Genomic DNA, 20,751 nt, shown 5'->3' on the forward strand with positions numbered 1-20,751 from the left:
AGTGCCATGTCCCGCTTCAGAGCACTTTTACTGTCAGTATGAGCAGTATGAATATCATGTTTCTATCAGATCAAGGTTAGGAACTGTTTGAAATGTCAGTACGAGTGCTTTGAAGCATGATATGAGATAACAGTGTAGAGTGGTATTAGCACTCGAATCAGATAAAAAGGTTAGGAACTGTTTGTACTGACAATACCAGTGCTTTGAAGCATGATATTGGTGTACAGTTTAGAGAGGTATTAGCATTAGGAAATTGTCCCAACTGGCTGAATTTTCAGGAAGACTCATATACCATCATCCTTGTTATTGAATCGCCACAAGTTTACTATTTTCTGTATACAGTAGTTGCTGTATGTAATGGGTGTGAAGACTAGCGCAAAAAGAAACGTCTAATGCCGGTAATCTGACCTAGTTTCAAATGAGGTGTAACAGAAGTGTTAGACACAACACCATTGATCCCGGAAAATACACACACAACTTGCTACCGTCTGAAATTAGACACTAGTGTACAGTCAGTACATGCAGCTGCTGTCAATACCCACAGCACAGTGTACAAACGATACAGTGATGGACATCTCAGGTCCAGCTAAAGATAACAAGGTATCACGTTTCATTGCTGTCTGCATTTTGTAGGACAAGAGAAAAACCTCACTTGCAAGCAACAGAAAGTTAACTTTTTCAGATGGTCGCATGCGGTTTGGGGCGAGTCTTCAATGCCTTTAATTATGGATTTAAGTCCATATTTTTTTCTATATATGATAAAGGTGCATGGCTTAATGTATTTTGTGTGTCATATGAGGTACTGACCTAATGGCTGTGTGTTAGAATAAATGAAGTAGGTCCAACCTTTTCATCGATGATTCTGTTTTAAACGGTAATTTCTCAAAAATTAAAATCGGTAAATTGAAAGTTAAGAAAAAGAAATTTCAGAAAAAGAAAAAAAAGAGAGAAATTTATACAACCTGGATTAAAAGGCTATAATATGGAAATTAATTTTTGTGCAATCATTTAAAAACTTATTCTGGATGTCTTGGAGGGCTCTCTGTGAGGGTGCTTGTGTTTGCTGCCAGTTTCTCTGAACAGCAGAGTTAATACTGAAGTTGTCTAATATTTTCCGAAACCCACACTGTAATTGAAACCCACACTGTTTTGTATGGTTTATCAATCTTAAAAACGTTCAGTTTTTGTTGACATTCTCTGTTTCCTAAAACTGCAGAGAAACTTTTTATACCACAGAACTGTTTTTATAAAATTCCCTTAACCTCCAAACTGTGAATCAGGACTCATTTCCCAAACCTAAACTGTCCGTATATCTCTATACTCTATGTACACTGTTATCTTGTTATTAAACTGTTGGGGGGGAGGGGGGGGAATTTTTATCCTGCTCCTAAACTCCAGTCTGATCTTGTCTCAGAATCATTCTGATCGTTTTGAAATTGGACATTTATTGAACTCAATACCACAAATGTTGATTTATTTCAATTTGAATTTCATCAAGAATTTATAATAATACATAAATATTTAATTTCCATCCCAGACCTCCCTTAGGTCTGCAATCATTGAATAATATTAACAATTAAACTAAATTGGCAGATTTTTGTAAATGCTTTGCCTTACAAAATGTCTTTAGGCAGTTTTTACAATTTGCATTATTTCCTGTTGAAAATGATCACTTTTAGTTATTGATGGGGAGGGTTGATAACCCGGTTTTACTTCAAGAAAGCTTTGCTCGTATTTTGGTGAAAGAGGGGAGCTTTGGTTATTGGAGGGACTTGCCAGTTAGTTGACTTGGTAAAGATTTAATAGTGTACCTGTATGCTCATGCCTGTATTATACTGTATGTACTTGGGGAGGTACAGTAGGTGGTAAAGAGGGGGAGGGGGGAGTTAAGCGGTTCAGATAGTTCAAATAGTCTATAGAAATTACAATTCTTTCCTTTTTCATATAAATATGAAGCTTGAATGCAGCTCAACAGCAGCATATTATATTGCATCAAAAGGTATCTGGGTAAAGTCATCATTTCTTGACAAATAATTTTCTTTTCTCTCAAATTATTCAAATCTTCTTCAGCTGTTTCTTTTTCCCCCTCTCATATGATCTATAAAAGACTCCTTTCTTTGCTGTTCATGTACTCATATTTATCTGTTTTAAAGTAACTGTTCTTTGTGCATTAATTAACTAATTAAACAATTAATTAATTTGACAGAATCTTTCTGTACTAGTCACTCATATTTGCTGTGTTTAATTAACGCAGCTTTAAAATATTTTTTCAGGATTTTTTCCAAACATATGAGTATTTTTTATCCTATTAATAATATTATTCATATTCTTGCAGTTAACCAAACTAGAATATTTATAATCCTTCTGTACTTTTTCACTGAACGAATTTTAATATTGAGTGAATAATTAATGAAGTTGATACAATCCTCAAAGTTTCATTGGCTGGATGTGTTTTCATACTACTGTAGTACTATAAAACAATTTCAAAATTTCAAATGTCCATATTAAATCTCTCCTGATATATTTTATTAAACAAAATAATCATCTTTTTCTTTAAAGCTTCTTGCTTACATCTACCTTTCTGTAAGGTCATTTAAAAAATCAGAGACAAAGAATTTCACAAATTAATTACTACATTATTATTACCATTCCTTTTGTCTGTATGTTCGTTTCTTTGTGGTCAAATTAAGTTGCCAGAATAGTTGAATAATTGATAATTGAAAATTCTCCCCTCCCACTTCTTCAAGTTTTTCAATATGCTGTATTGAATTTATGTTCAGCAACACTGATTTAAACGTTGAACCACTTTTCTTCCATTGTAAAACGAAACAAAATGAAATTTGAAACAGAAACAACTTGAAGTGGTGGGTGAGCTGTCTTGTTATGTATGGGGGGGGTGGGGTTGGGGGGTGGGTGGGTGGGGGAGGGGGTCTATTGCAACTGTCAAATTAACTTCAATCTGGTACAAGAACAAAGACAACATTCAAGCTGTGCTGCAAATCGCCAAAAAAAAAAAAAAAAAAACGAAATCAGATTTTTTTTTTTGTCTTTTGCTTCAAAGTAACTTCATTGTTTTTTTGGTCATCTTTGAAGAGGAATGTTTTGGTAAATGTCTGATTTTAATACTTTAATAAATATTCACAATTATTTCTCCTCTATTTTGTATTTGCAGGAAGCTAAATTTGAGAGACTGACACAGGAACTACAAAGAGACAAGCTACTTGTTGCCAACCAGGTGAACAGATCACAACTAGCATCAGAAACAGAGAGTATTAACAGTATAAGGTGTGTAAATATGTATAGCGCCCTCTAATATTTCAATGTATAGGACACTCCTTGTCTAGTACGTACAGTGCAGAGGTTGCCAATACCGAGCATCAACACTTTGCAGTTATTAGTGCAATTCAAGATGCTATGTATCCCTGTGGGGGGGGGGGGTTGGATGGGGGGGTTGGATTGAGGGGCGGTTGGATTGGGGGACGGTTGGAGGAGAGAGGCCCAAGAGAACTAACATTCTATGTCAGTTACATGAAAGTGTTTTTATCTAGTGTTTTCCTTGAAAAGGGGGCTGATAAGTGAGAAGACTAGTATGCAAGTGTGGAAACGATGGAAATTATGACAGGTCGACTGAAAGTGTCCTGTTTATGGGGGGTGGGGAAGGGGGTGGGGGAGGGGATAGGGGTGGGGAGGGGGTGGTGGAGGGTGGGGGGATGATGGAGGCCAGTTAGAACAGATTTAATGGCAGAAGCAAGTAACTTTTCTACTTCAAAAGGGCTGGAGAGTGAAAGGACCATAAGAAGTGTGAAACAGATGAGAATTTGAGTAAAATAGTGAAAGAATTAATTCGGTTTCAAATGAGGGCATTATTTAAAGATTCAAGCAATTGGTAGCAATGTGAAGAAACTGATTTCATGCTCCCATTTTCTTCTTCTCTACAGAATGTCCGAGCTATAAACGTTTGCTAAATTTGTGTGTGTCAGAATAATCCACTGCCTGAATATTATGTAACAAAAGTGATATCATAGATGAAAAATAAATAGGTTTGAATATCAGGAAATATTTCTATTTTGCTTTTCTCTCCAGCACAACAAACGATTCATTTTCATTTCGGAGGTCAGCCCAGCAGGATTCGACAGTTGAAGACGATAACACCCTCGTAGGGGAAGAGGTTAACACCAACGCTCTGATTGATTCTGCTCTGTAAGTAAATATGAAAATATTGAGGTCATTAATATTCATAAGAATATTTGTAAGAATAATTAGCAAAGTTATTAAAGGACAACCAAACTAAACCTTCACTATGAACTGTTCAGATAAACAATTTCCTAGAAACATTTAAGCAAAACAGTATTCTGCATATACTGTATATGGGATAATAATATGTAAATATTGAGGTCAGTAATATTCATAAGAATATTTGTAAGAAAAGTTAAAAAAATAATTACAGAACAACCAAACCCAACCAACACTATTGAACAACTATTCAGATAAACAAACTCCCCAAACATTTATGCAAAACAGTATTCTGTATATACTGTTTATGAGATTACAATATGTAAATATCAAGGTCATTAATATTCATAAGAATATTTGTAAGAATAATTAACAAAGATATTAAAGGACAACCAAACTCAACCAACACTATTAAACTGTTCAGATAAACAAACTCCCCCAAACATTTATGCAAAACAGTATTCTGTATATACTTTTTATGAGATTTCAATATGTAAATATCAAGGTCATTAATATTCATAAGAATATTTGTAAGAATAATTAACAAAGATATTAAAGGACAACCAAACTCAACCAACACTATTAAACTGTTCAGATAAAGAAACTCACTTCTCCAAACATTTATGCAAAACAGTATTCTGTATATACTTTTTATGAGATTACAATATGTAAATATCAAGGTCATTAATATTCATAAGAATATTTGTAAGAATAATTAACAAAGATATTAAAGGACAACCAAACTCAACCAACACTATTAAACTGTTCAGATAAAGAAACTCACTTCTCCAAACATTTAAGCAAAACAGTATTATATACTGTATATGGGATTACAATATGTAAATATTGAGGTCATGAATATTCATAAGAATATTTATAAGAATAATCAACAAAGTTATTAAAGGACAACCAAACTCGACCATCACTGTTGAACTGCTCAATCCGCCGTTCCCCTCACAATTTTGCAAGGCTGGTAAGAGTGACTCCATAGAAACTCCAAAAAGAAACTGAAGTCGCAGGTTCAAATTTGAAATGGTATTACACCTATGAGACATCTCCCACTGTGCCCCACTCTCAATTCAGACACGGTCTGTAACATTTATAGCCACAGATAGGTATCTTTCAATATGTCAATAAACATCGTCATAGCTTTATATGCAAGTGTTACATGATTTTACTTTTCAAACTTAAATGTTTGTCCCTCAATCCTCAATTTTGTGATATTTTTCTTCCCTGTCTCTTGGCATCTTTCAGAAAATCTTTAGAGAACACCAACATGGCTACCGTTGACAGTCTCGGGTATAACAGCTATCTACAGAGGAGTGAAAGCTATACACATGGTAGGTATAAAGGCTATTAATGCTCTATAAAACTCTACCATACTCTACTTGACTCTTATGAACATTGATAAAAGAGGGAGAGCTATACACATGGTAGGTATGAAGGCTATTAATACTCTATAAAACTCTACATTACTCTACTTCACTCATCTGAACCTCGATAAAAGAGGGAGAGTTACACACATGGAGGTATAAAGGTTATTTATGGCAAAATAAAATGAACTATTAAAAGTACTTTTCACTACTCAAGCTCCTGAAAAATCTACTCTAAGAAAATCATGTTCTGTCGATGAGTGTGAACTACATACATGTTACGCAGTAATAACACTTGAAATCAATCAATCATTCCGTCGATCAACTAAAGCGCCTAATATCCAAAGTCTAGAAAATGCTCTTGAGAACAAATAAGTCTCAAGATTTCTATTGAAAATGTTGACATTTAGGAGTTGTTTTATTGTTTGTACACAATGGTGTAAGGGACCGTGTTTGGAAGCAATGGTGTTTAAGGGAACAGTGTTCAAAAGCAATGGTGTAAGGGAACTGTGTCCAACACATCATCATATTGCATTGTTAGGTAGTAGGTGTTGGAAAGCAATGTTGTAACGGGACAGTGTTGGAAAGCATTGTTGTAACAGGACAGTGTTGGAAAGCAATGGTGTAAGGGAACAGTGTTCGAAATCAATGGTGTAAGGGAACAGTGTTCAAAAGCAATGGTGTAACGGGACAGTGTCCCAACACATCATATTGCATTTTTAGGTAGTAGGTGATATGTCAGAAACACAGGGCCTAGATACGAGAGAGTTGTCTTTAAAAATTAGTACAGGTTTTGTCTCTTAGATGGTGACATTTGGTCTTCTTTGATTCATAATTTACACCAACTACTAAAGAATTGTCAGACTATAGTATGGCCCCAAAAATTTGGCAATTCAATAGTCCCAGATGGAATATGGTCCAGATTAAAAATCTCTGGAAGCAATGGCAATTTTGACCTGCTCCAGATCATATCTATTTAAGATTTTCCTAGGACAGGTTCTGTTTTTGGACTGCCTAATTTTTCCTAGATTCATAAAGTGTGATTGTGCCTTGCTCAATATTTTAGAAAATGGTCACAGGGTGGGTGAGAAGACCTTCTTGGGACAGATTGGGTTAGGGATTGAGTACATCTGGTCCAAAGAGTGAGGGTATAACTTTGTTCCAATATTAACCATTTTGTGAGAGTGTTGCTTCCTAATAGTAAGTTCTTTCCTGATCATGGCAAAAATGTAAGCATTTTACAGGTGCTCTGAGATTTGCTAATTTTTCTTGTTCAGTCAGTGCAAGGTATGTTTGAGGTACTGACACAGCTTATTTACGATAATGAGTTGATCTACAGTTAAGGCACTCACACATACCTTACTGTTAGACGTTAAGTTGTATTTAATAATCAACTTTGTACTTCAAACAACCTTCAAAAATATAATTTTAGATATTACCCCCCAAAATTTAACCCTAGCTGTTTGCCAAAATTGAATGTAGATCTTAAAGTTCATTTTTGAGGGTGAAGGAAGGGGACAGGGGGGGGGGATGGGGGGGTTAGGTGAGAATAAGAATTGGATAAAACTGGGAATTGTAGGGGTGAAATATTCTTGCATGCAAACTACAAGATTATTGTTTGTTTTTTGTTTTGTTTACAGAGTCGTATGACAATCCTTCCTACGTAAGTAGAACTCGGTTTTATCTTTTTATATATTCTATTATCTCTGGTGTTTGCTGCATACAGGTTACTCTACATTCAGCTTATTATATACAGTTGCACTGAGTTGGTCGTATCACACCTACGCAATGCTCAATACTGGATTGATAGTCTCAACAAAATATATTAACTTGATAATTGTGAAGAGAACTAAATGGCTTTTATTAGAGAGTTAGAGATTGTTGGAATGAAATGTAAGGGTAGGATAATATGGAGTAACCAGTAACACACACATATACACAGATATACACAGATATATATATTAATATATATTATACTATTTTATACCATATTATGTATTCAACACAAACTGTAGTGTCATGAAATTGATTTTAATTTTGAATACATCTTCTGGTTAAGGGTTGTACACAAAGATGTTCTTTGAAAGAACATGGACTTGAAGGGCAGGGATGGGTGGGTGGGTTTGTGAGAAATGGGGAGGGTTGGTGCAAGGGGAGGTATTTTGTAACAGCATGCTCATATTCGGTGATCCATTGCATATTATTTTTGTCTGTTATCGAACTGATAGTAAAATTTGCAGCGACCGGAGGGTGCGCTTCACATAGTAATTTTGAGGATTTTCAATTCTCATATGCAGAGTACACTAGGCTAGGTAAATCAGCTATGAAAACAGTCTTAACTAAATGTGGACATTTTGGTTTGATAAAATGCTCTTAATTTTTAAGCATATATGAGAGGAATTTGTGAGGAATTAAGGAAGCACAGTTGTGTTTTATAGCAGTGTGTGTATATGTCTTGCAAGGTTCTTGTGCAATTTGAGACAATTGGACAGTTCAGCTTTGTGCAGTCACAATGTAGAACAAATGTACCAAAATAAAAGAAGAATAAGTGAAACTCCCTTTGGATGGATCTTTCAATATGACTGAATTTAAGTATTGCATTGATTATTCATTAATGAAAGAAGAATAATCAAAATGTGAATAGAACACCAGTTTTGTGAAAGTCCAGTGAAATGGCTAGCTTTCAATTTGACTGAATTTAAGTATTAAATTTATTTTTCATTAATATTGATGTTGAATTGGTTGATAAAGGTATAAAAAAATTGAATTGCTTAATGTCTAAGTTAGTTGAAAATGATTGCAGTATTTAGGTTAATCAAATTTGAAGATTTGATTGAATGCGAATTGGGCTTCAGTTGATTGATTTAAGAGTACTGGAATATACTGATGGTACAGTTTGATACTTTTATGAACCTATGGAATGCAATTCTGGATTAATCTAACTATATAAATGAGTAGCATGATCAGTCGGAAGACCACCACCCGCTCTCTCCGATCCTTAAATCAGCTACTGCTCCATGTACCTAAGTGGAAGCTCAAGTCATTTGGTCAACGATCATTTTCTAATGCCGCTCCTACTCTTTGGAACTCACTTCCACTGCACATCAAGTCAGCACCCAATGTTAACATTTTCAAAAACAGACTCTTAAACTTATCAATTTTTGACTGCCTTCCCTGAGCACTAGCGCCACTGAGCATTGGTTTTCCTCTGGATATTGGCGCTATATAAAGTTGCATTTATTATTATTATTATTAAAAATGTATTTAATGCAGAGTTGTACATCTTTCCAGAAATCAATTAGCAGGTGTCATAATCCCTCTGCTCTATGTAAACAGGATTCACCCACAAGGAGTCACTTTAGCGAGAGGCAGCCCGCACCCGGGTCACCACAGGGCTCTTATTTTGATGAGTACCAACCCCATCATGACGATACCCAGCCAGAACATAGGAACCCACCCCCTATGGGTGGTGGCTTGGAGGACTATGCCCCCCCACCAGAGGACGGCTACATCTCTCAACAGAATGAGGACTTTGGTTACAAGGAGGACTATAACCAGCGTGATCCCAGCGGAGTAACCAGTGGCTATGACTCAGATACCATCCCCAGGGATGCTGGTGGGTATGGTTACGATTCTCTACCAGGAAAGAAAGGCCATCAGATCCCTGCTCCTGAAGAACCCCACCCCAGGGGAGACGGCTACAGTGACCAACACTACCCGGACGATGTGGGTTACCCCGGTAACGAAGTCGGCTACGTCGGTGACGACCCTGGTTACCACGGAGATGAGCCCAGCTATCGTGAGGATAGAGGGTACCCCACGGATAACTATGTACAGGATGATGGCTCAGTTCAACATGAGTTAGGCTACCAACCAGGAGACGGTCGCTATGGCAACGAGGACTTTGTTCCGCAGGTAGATGAGTACGGTGAACCCGCCATTTATCCTGACTCTAATGGTGAGTATGCAGTATATATAGTATGGTGACTATGACTGTAGTATGGTTGCTATGGTAATTCAACATGGCCACACAAGCCACTAGGGCCATGCAGCAGAGATGCTTTGGCTATATTATTATTGATATAATAAATTTTTGTAAATTTACAAATTAAATTTGATTTGGTAACAATCAAGAAAAAAAGGAATACCATAGAAAGGTAAACGGGAATATGTCACCTGTGCAAGGAACTCTTTATGGGCATAAACACCATCAGTGCCCAATCCCCACCCCCCAAACAAAACCCCCACCCCAAAAAACAATTCAAGAAACCAAATGCCACCAACCGCTAATGCAGACTCTGTAGCTAGGAGTTATTTTGATACCTTTGCCCTCTTTTCTCCTTTCATTGGTAGTGTAACTATGAAACATAGCCCTGCAAGTTTGAAATACTTGGAATTGTCTTTTTTTTTATAAAGAAATTGTAGAATAATTAGCGGTGGCATTTAACTCTCTTATAACTCATGAAGAATTGGGGTCTTAGAAATTCTTGGTTAGCTTAATGGGTACATTAGTAGACCAACAATATCAGGTTAAATCACCTTGAATTTAGCAATCCTAAGAAAGGTCAAAGTTCATAAATGTAGTCTGAAAGAAAGATAGGGAGACACACACTAGTTTGATGTTATTCCTAGTATTGACCCTTTTTGCTACTGTGAATCCTTTGTTTGCATGCTTCCATCAAGATATGGACGATTACGGACTTCCCTGGGAAGAGTCCACCCCAGCAGACGTCCCCCTCTTACCCCCAAAATATAGATCCTTGGAGTTTATCAATCCCAGCTTCTATGACTCCCCCGTGGTCCTGAATATCGAATTCAGCCCCCCTCCCAAACCGCCAAAAATCTCCCTGCAGAGAGTCGAGGAGGTAGGGCCCTCCTCCTCCTCGGCTGACCGAGGAGAAGAGAAGAGGATGATGGAAGACGTTGCAGATGGGGATGAGGTTGGCCCAGACCTCGCCCCTCCTGCCGATTCTGAGGACCTCCCCCCTCGGATGAAAGATCCCAGTAAGGAACTGGCACTTGGCTTGCTGTTTGCTGCACCACTGTTTTCACTTTTGTTATTAACACACAAATTCTTTGTTGTAATGGTGCAGGAATGGTGCAGGTATGGTGCAAGAATGGTGCAGGAATTAGTTGAAAGGGGTAGGGTCAACATTAGACATACATGTGTGGAGTCATGAGTATGGGTTAGTTTGCACACATGGAGACACAGTTGCACTTTTACACTGCATGTAATGGTGTCAGTACCCTGATGAACACATCTGTCTATATGAGCTAGAAACCCCCTTTGATAGATTGTGACCATAGGCCTATTTCTGGGTGACGACTCACGACATAACATGCTCTCTAAATCACATGATGTGACTACTTTGACATAGTTACATGATTCTAAAGGGACAATAAACGTCATTCATTATAAAGCATTCCAATTCATGGTAGCTAAATTTGGTACAAATTGCACCAGTATTTGTCACCATGGCAACATGATTAAAGCTTGATCTCACATCACAAGTGAACAGACACAAAAAATCAAACTGTCCCAAAAAATTTGTCAAAAGATTTGGCAAATTTAGATTTTTCCAAAGATTTTGGAACATGATAGTCTGCAGTTATTTTTATATCAATAATTGGTTCCCTCCCAGGAGGAAGGACAAAAGGTGAGGGTGGAAAAGTCATGTTCCCTCAAAGGGCTACGTGTCTAAACCGTCGCGAGCAGGATAATATTTACTATGCTCGATGTAACAATACATTGCTGTGTTTGAATTAACCAACAATTCACTTACACACTTAAGTCTGTAAATAACCAGTCAGTGGTCTTGGACCTGAACGTTATACAGTGTGTACTTCACTGCTCTCTTGCGTGTCTCCATTCTACATATGCACACAAATCAACCAGCCTTAACAAGGTGGTTCCCCATTGACCTATCTTCAGGGTCAACACACCCCACTAGTTACCTCTTCCTTCAAAATCTCCCATTCTCAAGTAAGTTTTTTTTTTGGGGGGGGGGGGTGTGGTTTGTGAGTTTGTAGTGATCTTAACATTTAATAACATTTCTCACTGTTTCTTGTTCGATATTAAACCCTTCACACCAAAAATATCCTAGTTAACAGATGAAAGTAAAAGCACCATTAAACAGAAAGGCAAATCTTGTTCACAGCACTGTGCTTCAACTTTCTTTCTGTGACCTAACAAATTTCTTTGTATTTGACCTGTAATGCTAACTAATGTTGATGGAATAAGCTGACCAGGATAGTTGTGTCAGTGAGATAACTGTGTCAGTGAGATAACATACTTGTATGCAGGAGCTGAGGCAAATGCATGTGTGTCTGTTTAGGTCTGGGGAGGAGGGAGAGGGGAAGGGGGAGGGGAAGGGGAGGGTTATGGGGAGTGGGCTAAGGAAACATTAGACAGAAATATAAATGTGATTTTGCAATGCAGATGTGGATTAGGGAGCTAAGACAATTACATATAAGTAAGGGGAGGGTATGGGGGTTAAGGTTTCATTAGACAGAAATAGACAACTTCATTTAGCAGTGTGGATTGGGCAACTGAGAGGAGATGGTGACCCTTGACCCATGGCTACAAAAACTTACTTTTGCCAAAAGTATGATTTGAATAAAGATTGTCAAAAGTCAGTTAAAATTGCTAATATACACTAAGACTGTTGAGAGGAAACAGTGCGATCATGGCATTTGATATCTTCCAATAAATTGTCCCACCATAGGTATTTCATTCCTTAAACCTGGTTCATAGTGGGTTTACATTGCGGTACTAGGTTTGGCCCACAGTTAGTTTGCAAGGCAATATTCTTGTACACATGACGGTTAGTGGGCTTACATAGCTATGTTTTGCCTTACTGGTAGTGTATACTCTCTTCCCTTTATTCCGGTGCACCTGACACACTGTGGGTTTACATAGCTTTATTTAATATCAGCCCACAGTTAATTTGCATGCATATATTCTTGTACATATGGCACATAATGGGCTTTATATAGCTCTGCTCAGCTAAGCCCACACAATAGGTCTGTATTCCAGTAAAACCCCAGAGACTATCTGAATACATCATGGTGGCTTTACATTGCTTAGTTGTTATATTATATTCAGATAGGCCCGCAATAGCTTTTCATTCCTGTATTATTGTACACCTGACATAAAGTGGGTTTACATTGCTTATTTGTTTAATTCAGGTAGGCCTTCAATAGCTTTTCATGCCTGCATTATTGTACACTTGACATAGAGGGGGTTTACATTGCTTATTTGTTATATTCAGGTAGGCCCACAATAGCTTTTCATGCCTGTATTAAAGTGCACCAGACATATGGTGGATATAGTACATTACGTAGCTGTTATATTCAGATATGCCCACAAAAGGTTTGCATGCCTGTATTATTGTGCACCAGACATAAAGTGGGTTTACATTGCTAATTTGTTATACACCTGTACAGGTAGGCCCACAATAGGTTTTGCATGCCTGTATTATAGTACACCTGACATAAAGTGGGTTTACATTGCTAATTTGTTATATTCAGGTACAGGTAGGCCCACAATAGGTTTGCCTGCCTGTATTATAGTCAGGCATGAGACTCTTCCGCGGAAACGCGGATTTCCGATTTTTTCTTTTTTCATTTTCGCGTTTTTTCTCGTAATTCGCGTTTTTTATTATTTTTTATATTTTTTTTATTTATTTATTTAATTTTTTTTTTTTTTTTTTTTTTTTTTTTTTTTTTTTGCCGAACATGCTGGACTGTGAAGGGAAGAAACACCGAATTTGACCAGTGGTGGAATCAAGTAGCACAAAGCAAGCAAAAAAGCCTTTTTTTGGTTCAAAAAAGCTAATGGATAAATTATACAAGCAGAAATTCCACACTTTTTTGGCGAGTTACGTGATGTGATAGATTCCATCTAGAGTCCACCATTTTGCATCTAAGCCCTCCTTACCTGACAAAAAATTTCTAAAGGGGAGGGGGAGACCCCTCCCCTTAAACCCCTCCCCCAGGACGGCGATCGATAAATTTCAGATTTTTTTTCCCCGGCCCAGTCTCATCCCTGTATAGTACACCTGACATAAAGTGGGTTTACATTAAGTTTGTTATACTCAGACGAAAGTCCCACAGTAGGTTTGCATGCCTGTGTTTTGATACACCTTTCCAAAGTGGGTTTTCATGGCTACAGTAGTTTTACTGTACATGGAGGTTTAATTTATGTCTTAATGAATTTTTATTGATATTTTCAATATTTTTTATAATATCCTATATTTGACATCAATCAAACCTGAACGCTGTCCTGTTGTCGTACACTTAGCTAGAATGCTGGTTCAGAATTATTACTGAAAGTAGTTTCAGATGCGACAACATTTCAACATGTTGAGATGAGATAACAATTCAACATGTTGAGATGAGATAACAATTCAACATGTTGAGATGCGATAACATTTCTACATGTTGAGATTCGATAACATTTCAACATGTTGAGATGCGACAACATTCAACATGTTGAGATGAGATAACAATTCAACATGTTGAGACGCGATAACATTGCAACATGTTGAGTTGTGATAACATTTCAACATGTTGAGATGCGATAACATTTCACCATGTTGAGATGCAATAACATTTCACATTTCCACATGTTGAGATGCGGTAACATTTCAACATGTTGAGATGCAAATACCATCTTCACTATGTGCACAGGATATTTAGGTACCTTCCCTAATCGACAAACTTTTATCCTAATTGTTACATAATATTTGATTGTCTACAAAATCTCCCTTCACCTGAGTTTTGTGAAAGAAAACATTACTGTACAAAGATCAACTCCTTCCTAATATAAATAGCCAAGGAAGATCATTCTATCGCACTTTTTATACATGTGGGTCTTTCCTTAGAAGATACTCTCATTAAATCTACCTTGAACTTTCGGAGGGATTCCCTTTCGTAATCATTTACGACTGTAAACGTGACCAAGTACGTGCGAGTCTGTCTCTGGTGTTGTTTTTGATCCCGTTTCTAGCTGATGTAGTTTTTAGCTCTGATCATGATAACCAGTAACTAGCTTGTCACTCTACTCTGTCATGCGTGCAGTAAGGAGAAGAATTCTGCTGGTAGTCACAGAGCTTGGCAAGCAAGCTGGAATTAAATAATTCGTTTCCATAGAAAAATTACCTGAGACCTCTTCAGTGTTAGTTTTTTTTGGTAAGGCAGTTAGATTTAGTGGCAAAGACACTTGTCAAAAGTGGAGACCGATCGATTGAAAACGTAGCCCTCCCCTCCGGAGAAAGAGCAATGTCGAATTCCTCGTCGACGGAAGAGGTTTATCGGAGGTTACTCCTGGTCAGGAAGAAGAAGAGCTTGTGGATAAAGGCTTGTAAATATCAATTCTGTTTGTTTACTTCTGTGGAGATCAAGGCTTGTAAAATATCAATTCTGTTTACTTTTTTTTTTCTGTGGAACTTTTCAACTAATTTTTGCAGAATATTGTGCATGTTGAGGTGAGATAGGTATCTAGTATGTGTAATAATGATATCAAACCCCTGTTATAGTCTTCTCTCAGGTTAGTTTTGATTGGATAGCTGGGGAGGCCAAGAGGTAGGCAGGTTTATGGATAAGAAAGTTGAGGTGGGGTGGGGTTTTGGTGGGGCATTGGGTGGGGGAGGTTTAAATATCCCACTAACATTTGTGGTACTTAGGAATACTCGGGAGTGCTCAAAAGAAGGTTTGGGATCACATTGGTTACAGTATATTGATCATTTCCAAAGTTTAGAAGGTGCAGAGGAATTATTGGATAATAAGAGGATTTAAACCAGGGACCTGAGGATTAAATGTCCTGTGCTCGACCAAGTCAGCCATCCAGGATGTGGTTTTTAGCTCATACCAGCATGCTGGTGTGAGCTATTGTTACAGTGCGGCGTCTATCACTCTATCACTCTATCCGTCAACAATTGGTAAAACCGCTCCCACTCGCACAGTGTTTGATGGAATTTCATGAAACTTGGACACAAGGACCAGTGGGTATAGGGCCATCAGAGATGGTCCGAAATTTGGGGTCAAAGGTCATCTGTGGGCCGTAATGGTTCATTTTGTGGAAATACGCAAAATGCTTCTTCTCCTACAGATTACATGGTACAATGTTGAGGGTTTGTCACGATAGTACTATGGTAGTTTTACCTTCAGGGTGTTCATGAATTTGAGATCAAAGATCAACTAGGGGTCTTTTGTGGCCCGGGCCGCGGCCCTATATTTTCAAATTGCTCCTGTTCGTACAGTGTATGGCCAATTATAATGAAACTTGGTCACAATGTTCCTCGGGATGAGAGTTACAAGGGGTGTTCGGAAAATTGAGGTCAAAGGTCATTTAGGGGGTCATCGGGGGTCATTCTTTGTAATATTTTCAAATATCTCAATCTCCTCAAGATTTTGATGGATTATATTCAAAGTTGAACTGATGATTGTTGGATTGTGTATGAATAAGGTGATGCCTAAAAATTTCTGGTCAAAAGTTAATTAATTACAATTAATCCCCATTGTTTAAAAAAATCTGAGCCTTCACTTTTTGCCAAAGCTCCTTTAATTTGTCTCCCAGTGTCTGCAGTGTTTGTTTACATTTGTGGTTAAGCTCTGCAGAAGCTGTTAGTGGAATTAAAGCAGGACTGGGAGTTGTTATTAACTGTTGAACTGTAAGCATGAGAGCCCTATAGCTAATCAGCACTTGCCGATTCTTAGAAGTCTTTGAGCCTGAGGTATGTAGGCAGCTTGTGAAGTTATGACTTGTAGGGAGTGCTTGTTATGTCTGCTAAGGTAGAGGGGAGAAAGTTTAATAGGGTAGGTCAGTGGTATTGTTTGAGAGAGTGGGTAAAATAGGATTTAAAGGGGGAAAATAGGAATTATAGCCAGTGGTGTGGCCAGGATTCTGCTAACGGAGGGGGGGGGGGTATCCCTCACGGGTCCAAAATTGGTTTTGTGGGCCCTACATTTTTCAGCTCGAAAAGGTATGAGCTCCTGCACCATTGGTGCTCTAGTTTTAATTTATTGACATAAATTCATGTTTGAAGAAAAAAAATTGTCTCTGTTAAAGTTTGGAAACTCAGGGATTGATGTAGCATTTAACCTTTGGGTAGTAATATTTGAAGGCTGGGAATTTTCTCTTTTATGAAATGCTATGGTTCCAGTATATACAAAGATGCTACAGCCGTTGGAATATTGATTTGACCATCTTAAGATAGTATATTGCGATGAGATACCGGATAAATTATTGCATGGAAACCCAAACTCTGTTGTTTTCTGGGTTGTATGGAATTAACCGTGGTTCCTGAATAGCAAAGTTAACCGTTACATAGGAATTGTATGGAACGACAATGTGATGTGTACCTTGGTTACATAAACATGTAAGGAATTGTGGTTTTTGACTAGCAAGGTTAACGGTTTATATACATAGGAATTGTATGGAATGACAATGTGACGTGAACCTTGGTTACATAAACATGCAAGGAACCGTGGTTTCTGAATAGCAAAGTTAACCGTTACATAGGAATTGTATGGAATGACAATGTGAACCTTGGTTACATAAACATGCAAGAAACTCTGGTTTCTGACTAGCAAGGTTAACGGTTACATAAGAATTGTAAGGAATGACAATGTGATATGAACCTTGGTTACATAAACATGCAAGAACCGTGGTTTCTGACTAGCAAGGTTAACGGTTACATAAGAATTGTATGGAATGGCAATGTGATGTGAACCTTGGTTACATAAACATGCAAGAACAGTGGTCTCTGACCAGCAAAGTTAACAGTTACATAAGAAATGTCAACATAGCCACCTGGCGCTATAAGAAACCATGTAGAAGTGTGACACATATTACCGCCATATGGCACTGTATGTGTATGTGCTATATGAGCGGCTGAGCGGTACTGCAGGACAATACCACAACCCAACTTTTATTTTCTTAATCCATTTAAAACCTATCATGTACATTAATTGCTACTGTATGTAACACAGCCTAATTGCATGTCATTACTGCTCAGCAGTATTAAATTGTTAGACATTCAGACTTCAGTTCTTGATTTTCATCTGTAAACTGAAGTAAAATTGCTTTAAAGACTTCTTCACCTTAGCAACATCCTCTCCCCTCCCTCCTTCCTAGACCTTCCTCAAAAAGAGAGAAACAATAACTGTAAAAAAGTGACGCTTTATTGGTCAGAAATCTGTCATTTTATTCAGTGTGTCACATTACCTCCCAGGGATGTACCATTATCATAACAATAGCAGAATAATCTTCATTGTTTCTGAAAAGAATAATTTGGTTGCAACTTTAGCCATATTTTATTTGATTATACACAACAGTGACCAAAAAATCCCCCCCCCCCTCCCCCAAAAAAGCACAAACATTAACATTTCATGATGCACATGGAATTCTTAATAATACCATTTTCAAATTGAAAAAGATTTTCTTCAGGTTCTTTAAATAGTTGATATACATCATCAACAAGCTTGAGGCTTCTATATCACAAGAGGGGTAATGATTAGGAATTTGGCTATGTTTGGAGGAAACATATATATTGTAGGGAGAAATGTCTGGCATATTATGTTTGGCCTAAATACGTACATGTAACAACGGGCAGATTATGACTACAATTGAAAGGGCCCAACATGCAAAGATGTCATTATTAATGTATCAATGCTCGTAAAGAGTATGTGTAACTTGAATTGTGTGTTCACACAATTATTAAGCCAGCGATTTCTCACGTAATTTTTCGAGCGATTCTTTTCTGGTGTCTGTTTTGTTGATAATTCTTGATGATTTTGCTGGCAGCCATGTTGCTGGTTTACAAATTGTCAATGTCAGTTATATATATATATCTGTGATAGCTATCTCGTCTGTTGTCATGGTAACCAGGCATATGTGGGAGATGCTGTGATAGATAGCCATTGTAGGCGGTGTCAGTCGTGTTGTTGTTGTTGTTAACTGGAAGTAGAAAATTACGATAGAAAACGTCTCTCAAATTACATGATCAATGAAGAATTCTAAAGGAATTCTAAAAGAATTCTAAAAAGAAAATACTTCAAAACGCAGATAATATTCTGGTGATTAATTGATGTGTATAAGAGAGGGTTAACAGTTTGACACATATATCTCTGCCTGGTATTTCTTGTAACCATTTCAAGGCACATTTATCTGCCAGACTTGGCATTTCTTTATTGTATATTGGTTAGTGGTTTGAGAAGATCGGAACACAAGATGTCTTAAATATGTGCAGTGTGTTCAGCAGATCTGACTTACAGCTGAATTATTGTTTAGAGTGGGGTTTGGGGGCAGGGGGGTGGATGGGGTGGGGTTAGGTGACGTTAACAAATAGTATGTTGTGTGCTGTGATAGGTTTATCATTAATACTTTATTCATAACGTAACATTTCATGGAAGAAAGAATGTTGCAAACATATTTATGTGGAATTTAAGTACCAAAATTCACCTCTCACCGATGCTTTTGCCCCCTGACCCACCCCTCCAGAGGTCCATGGGCAGAGGACAAACTTGGGAAAAACTAAAATGCAGTAATGATGCAGTCTTTTATATATTGCCTCTTTCTCAGCTTTTGGCAGTTTTGTGACATTTGAGATCTTGGACCTACTTTATGACAGCTCGGTATAATTGAAGTTCTCCTTCCTTTTGAGTCTGCAGAGTGGATGGGTTGCTGCCCATCGTTATTAGTCCCAAATTTTTGGTTACATTTTTGTTTGATTTTTTTCCCAATTTTCAGATGGCGATTTGCGTCGAGACCCTGCGTATGAGGGCGACATTGTCCCAGAAGGGATGCAGACACAAGAGGCTGCTTTTGGAGGAAATCACATGGGTAGGTTATATATTGTGGTGATGTTCTAAGTCTGAGGTGGGCAACCTGCGGGCCACATGCGGCCCGCCAGTGATTTTGTTTGCGGCCTGTGAGATGTCTCAAGAAAAGAAAAAAAAATCGATCTATTTTACATCATCACAAAAAACAAGCTAGCTGCTTAGAATTTATCTGCACTAATGATGCTGTCAGGTAGGTCTATTATCCCCATTAATTATCAACTGTACTGTATTGACATTATGTTTTAGTGAATACAGATTAAGTACACACACCTATTGCTTGAAAGTCCTCGGAATCGCAGGTTTGAAATCAACAGCAGGTCGTTGGTTAGGTGTGGCCCAGTCAATTTTTCACTCCTTATATCTGGCCCATTCATTCAAAAAGGTTGCCCACCCCTGTTCTAAGTGGAAGGAGACAATTTAGCCCTGTCTCATGGCAGAACATTGCTATTGCGAAATGGCCGAATTCTTACGCAAGGGATGCAAGTGATGTTTCAAAGGTTCTTTTTTACACAGGGTTAGCTTAGAAATCAATTCCAGGTTGGCTTAGAAATTAATTCCAGTTTGGCTTAGAAATTAATTTCAGGTTAGCTTAGAAATTAATTTGAGGTTTGCATAAAAATTTATTCCAGGTTGGCTTAGAAATTTATTCCAGGTTGGCTTAGAAATTAATTCCAGGTTGGCTTAGAAATTAATTTCAGGTTGGCTTAGAAATGAAATGTTCTTGAGTGGCTGTTAAAGGGATGGTCCAGAGGAAAATCATGTTACATTTGATAGACAAAAGAGTAACATAATCTGGCAAACTTGGCAAATTCTGGCAAAATCTGTATTCATTTCATAAGTACTGTTTTCAAGATTAAACTTCTTTTGAAGTTGACATATTTTGCATCTTTAAGTAAACTTGAAGCAAAACAGGTGACATGTCATATAGGCAAACTGTTAAACACAATTAGTGTTATTTGATGCAAACTTTAATAACCATTTTCATACTTCAATATGGGTTTGTATGCATGCATACACTACAGTAATTGACATTTTTATATCTTTAACTTTACTTTAAGTAAAGTTTGACCTCTGGATTTATTCAAAATGATAAAAGGATACACAAAGCAAATAATTTGCTGTCATTGTGCAACTATGATATCACACCTGTTTGCTTCAAGTCCATTTATGGCAAAAGAGACAACTTATCAGTAGTTTCAGACAGATGCAATGGTCGTAATTAATCCAACTCTCTGGTCACTGTATTATAATAATAATAATTTATTCTTATATAGCGCTTTACATCAAAGAATGATCTCAA

General features: G+C 37.5%; 1 protein-coding gene across 4 annotated transcripts in view; it reads left to right on the forward strand.

The window, feature by feature from the left end:
• Positions 1-20,751, forward strand: part of LOC139982363 (uncharacterized) — a 79,955-nt gene that overhangs the window by 35,640 nt on the left and 23,564 nt on the right. For all 4 annotated transcript variants that reach the window (XM_071995108.1, XM_071995110.1, XM_071995109.1 and 1 more), the window contains exons 3-8: positions 3,173-3,285; positions 4,084-4,200; positions 5,488-5,573; positions 7,247-7,269; positions 8,943-9,564; positions 19,360-19,452. In XM_071995108.1, the coding sequence (XP_071851209.1) occupies positions 3,173-3,285; positions 4,084-4,200; positions 5,488-5,573; positions 7,247-7,269; positions 8,943-9,564; positions 19,360-19,452 (1,054 nt within the window). The remainder of the gene's footprint in view (positions 1-3,172; positions 3,286-4,083; positions 4,201-5,487; positions 5,574-7,246; positions 7,270-8,942; positions 9,565-19,359; positions 19,453-20,751) is intronic.

The sequence above is a fragment of the Apostichopus japonicus genome, chromosome 16 (assembly GCF_037975245.1).
Source record: "Apostichopus japonicus isolate 1M-3 chromosome 16, ASM3797524v1, whole genome shotgun sequence".
NCBI classification, from domain to species: domain Eukaryota; kingdom Metazoa; phylum Echinodermata; class Holothuroidea; order Aspidochirotida; family Stichopodidae; genus Apostichopus; species Apostichopus japonicus.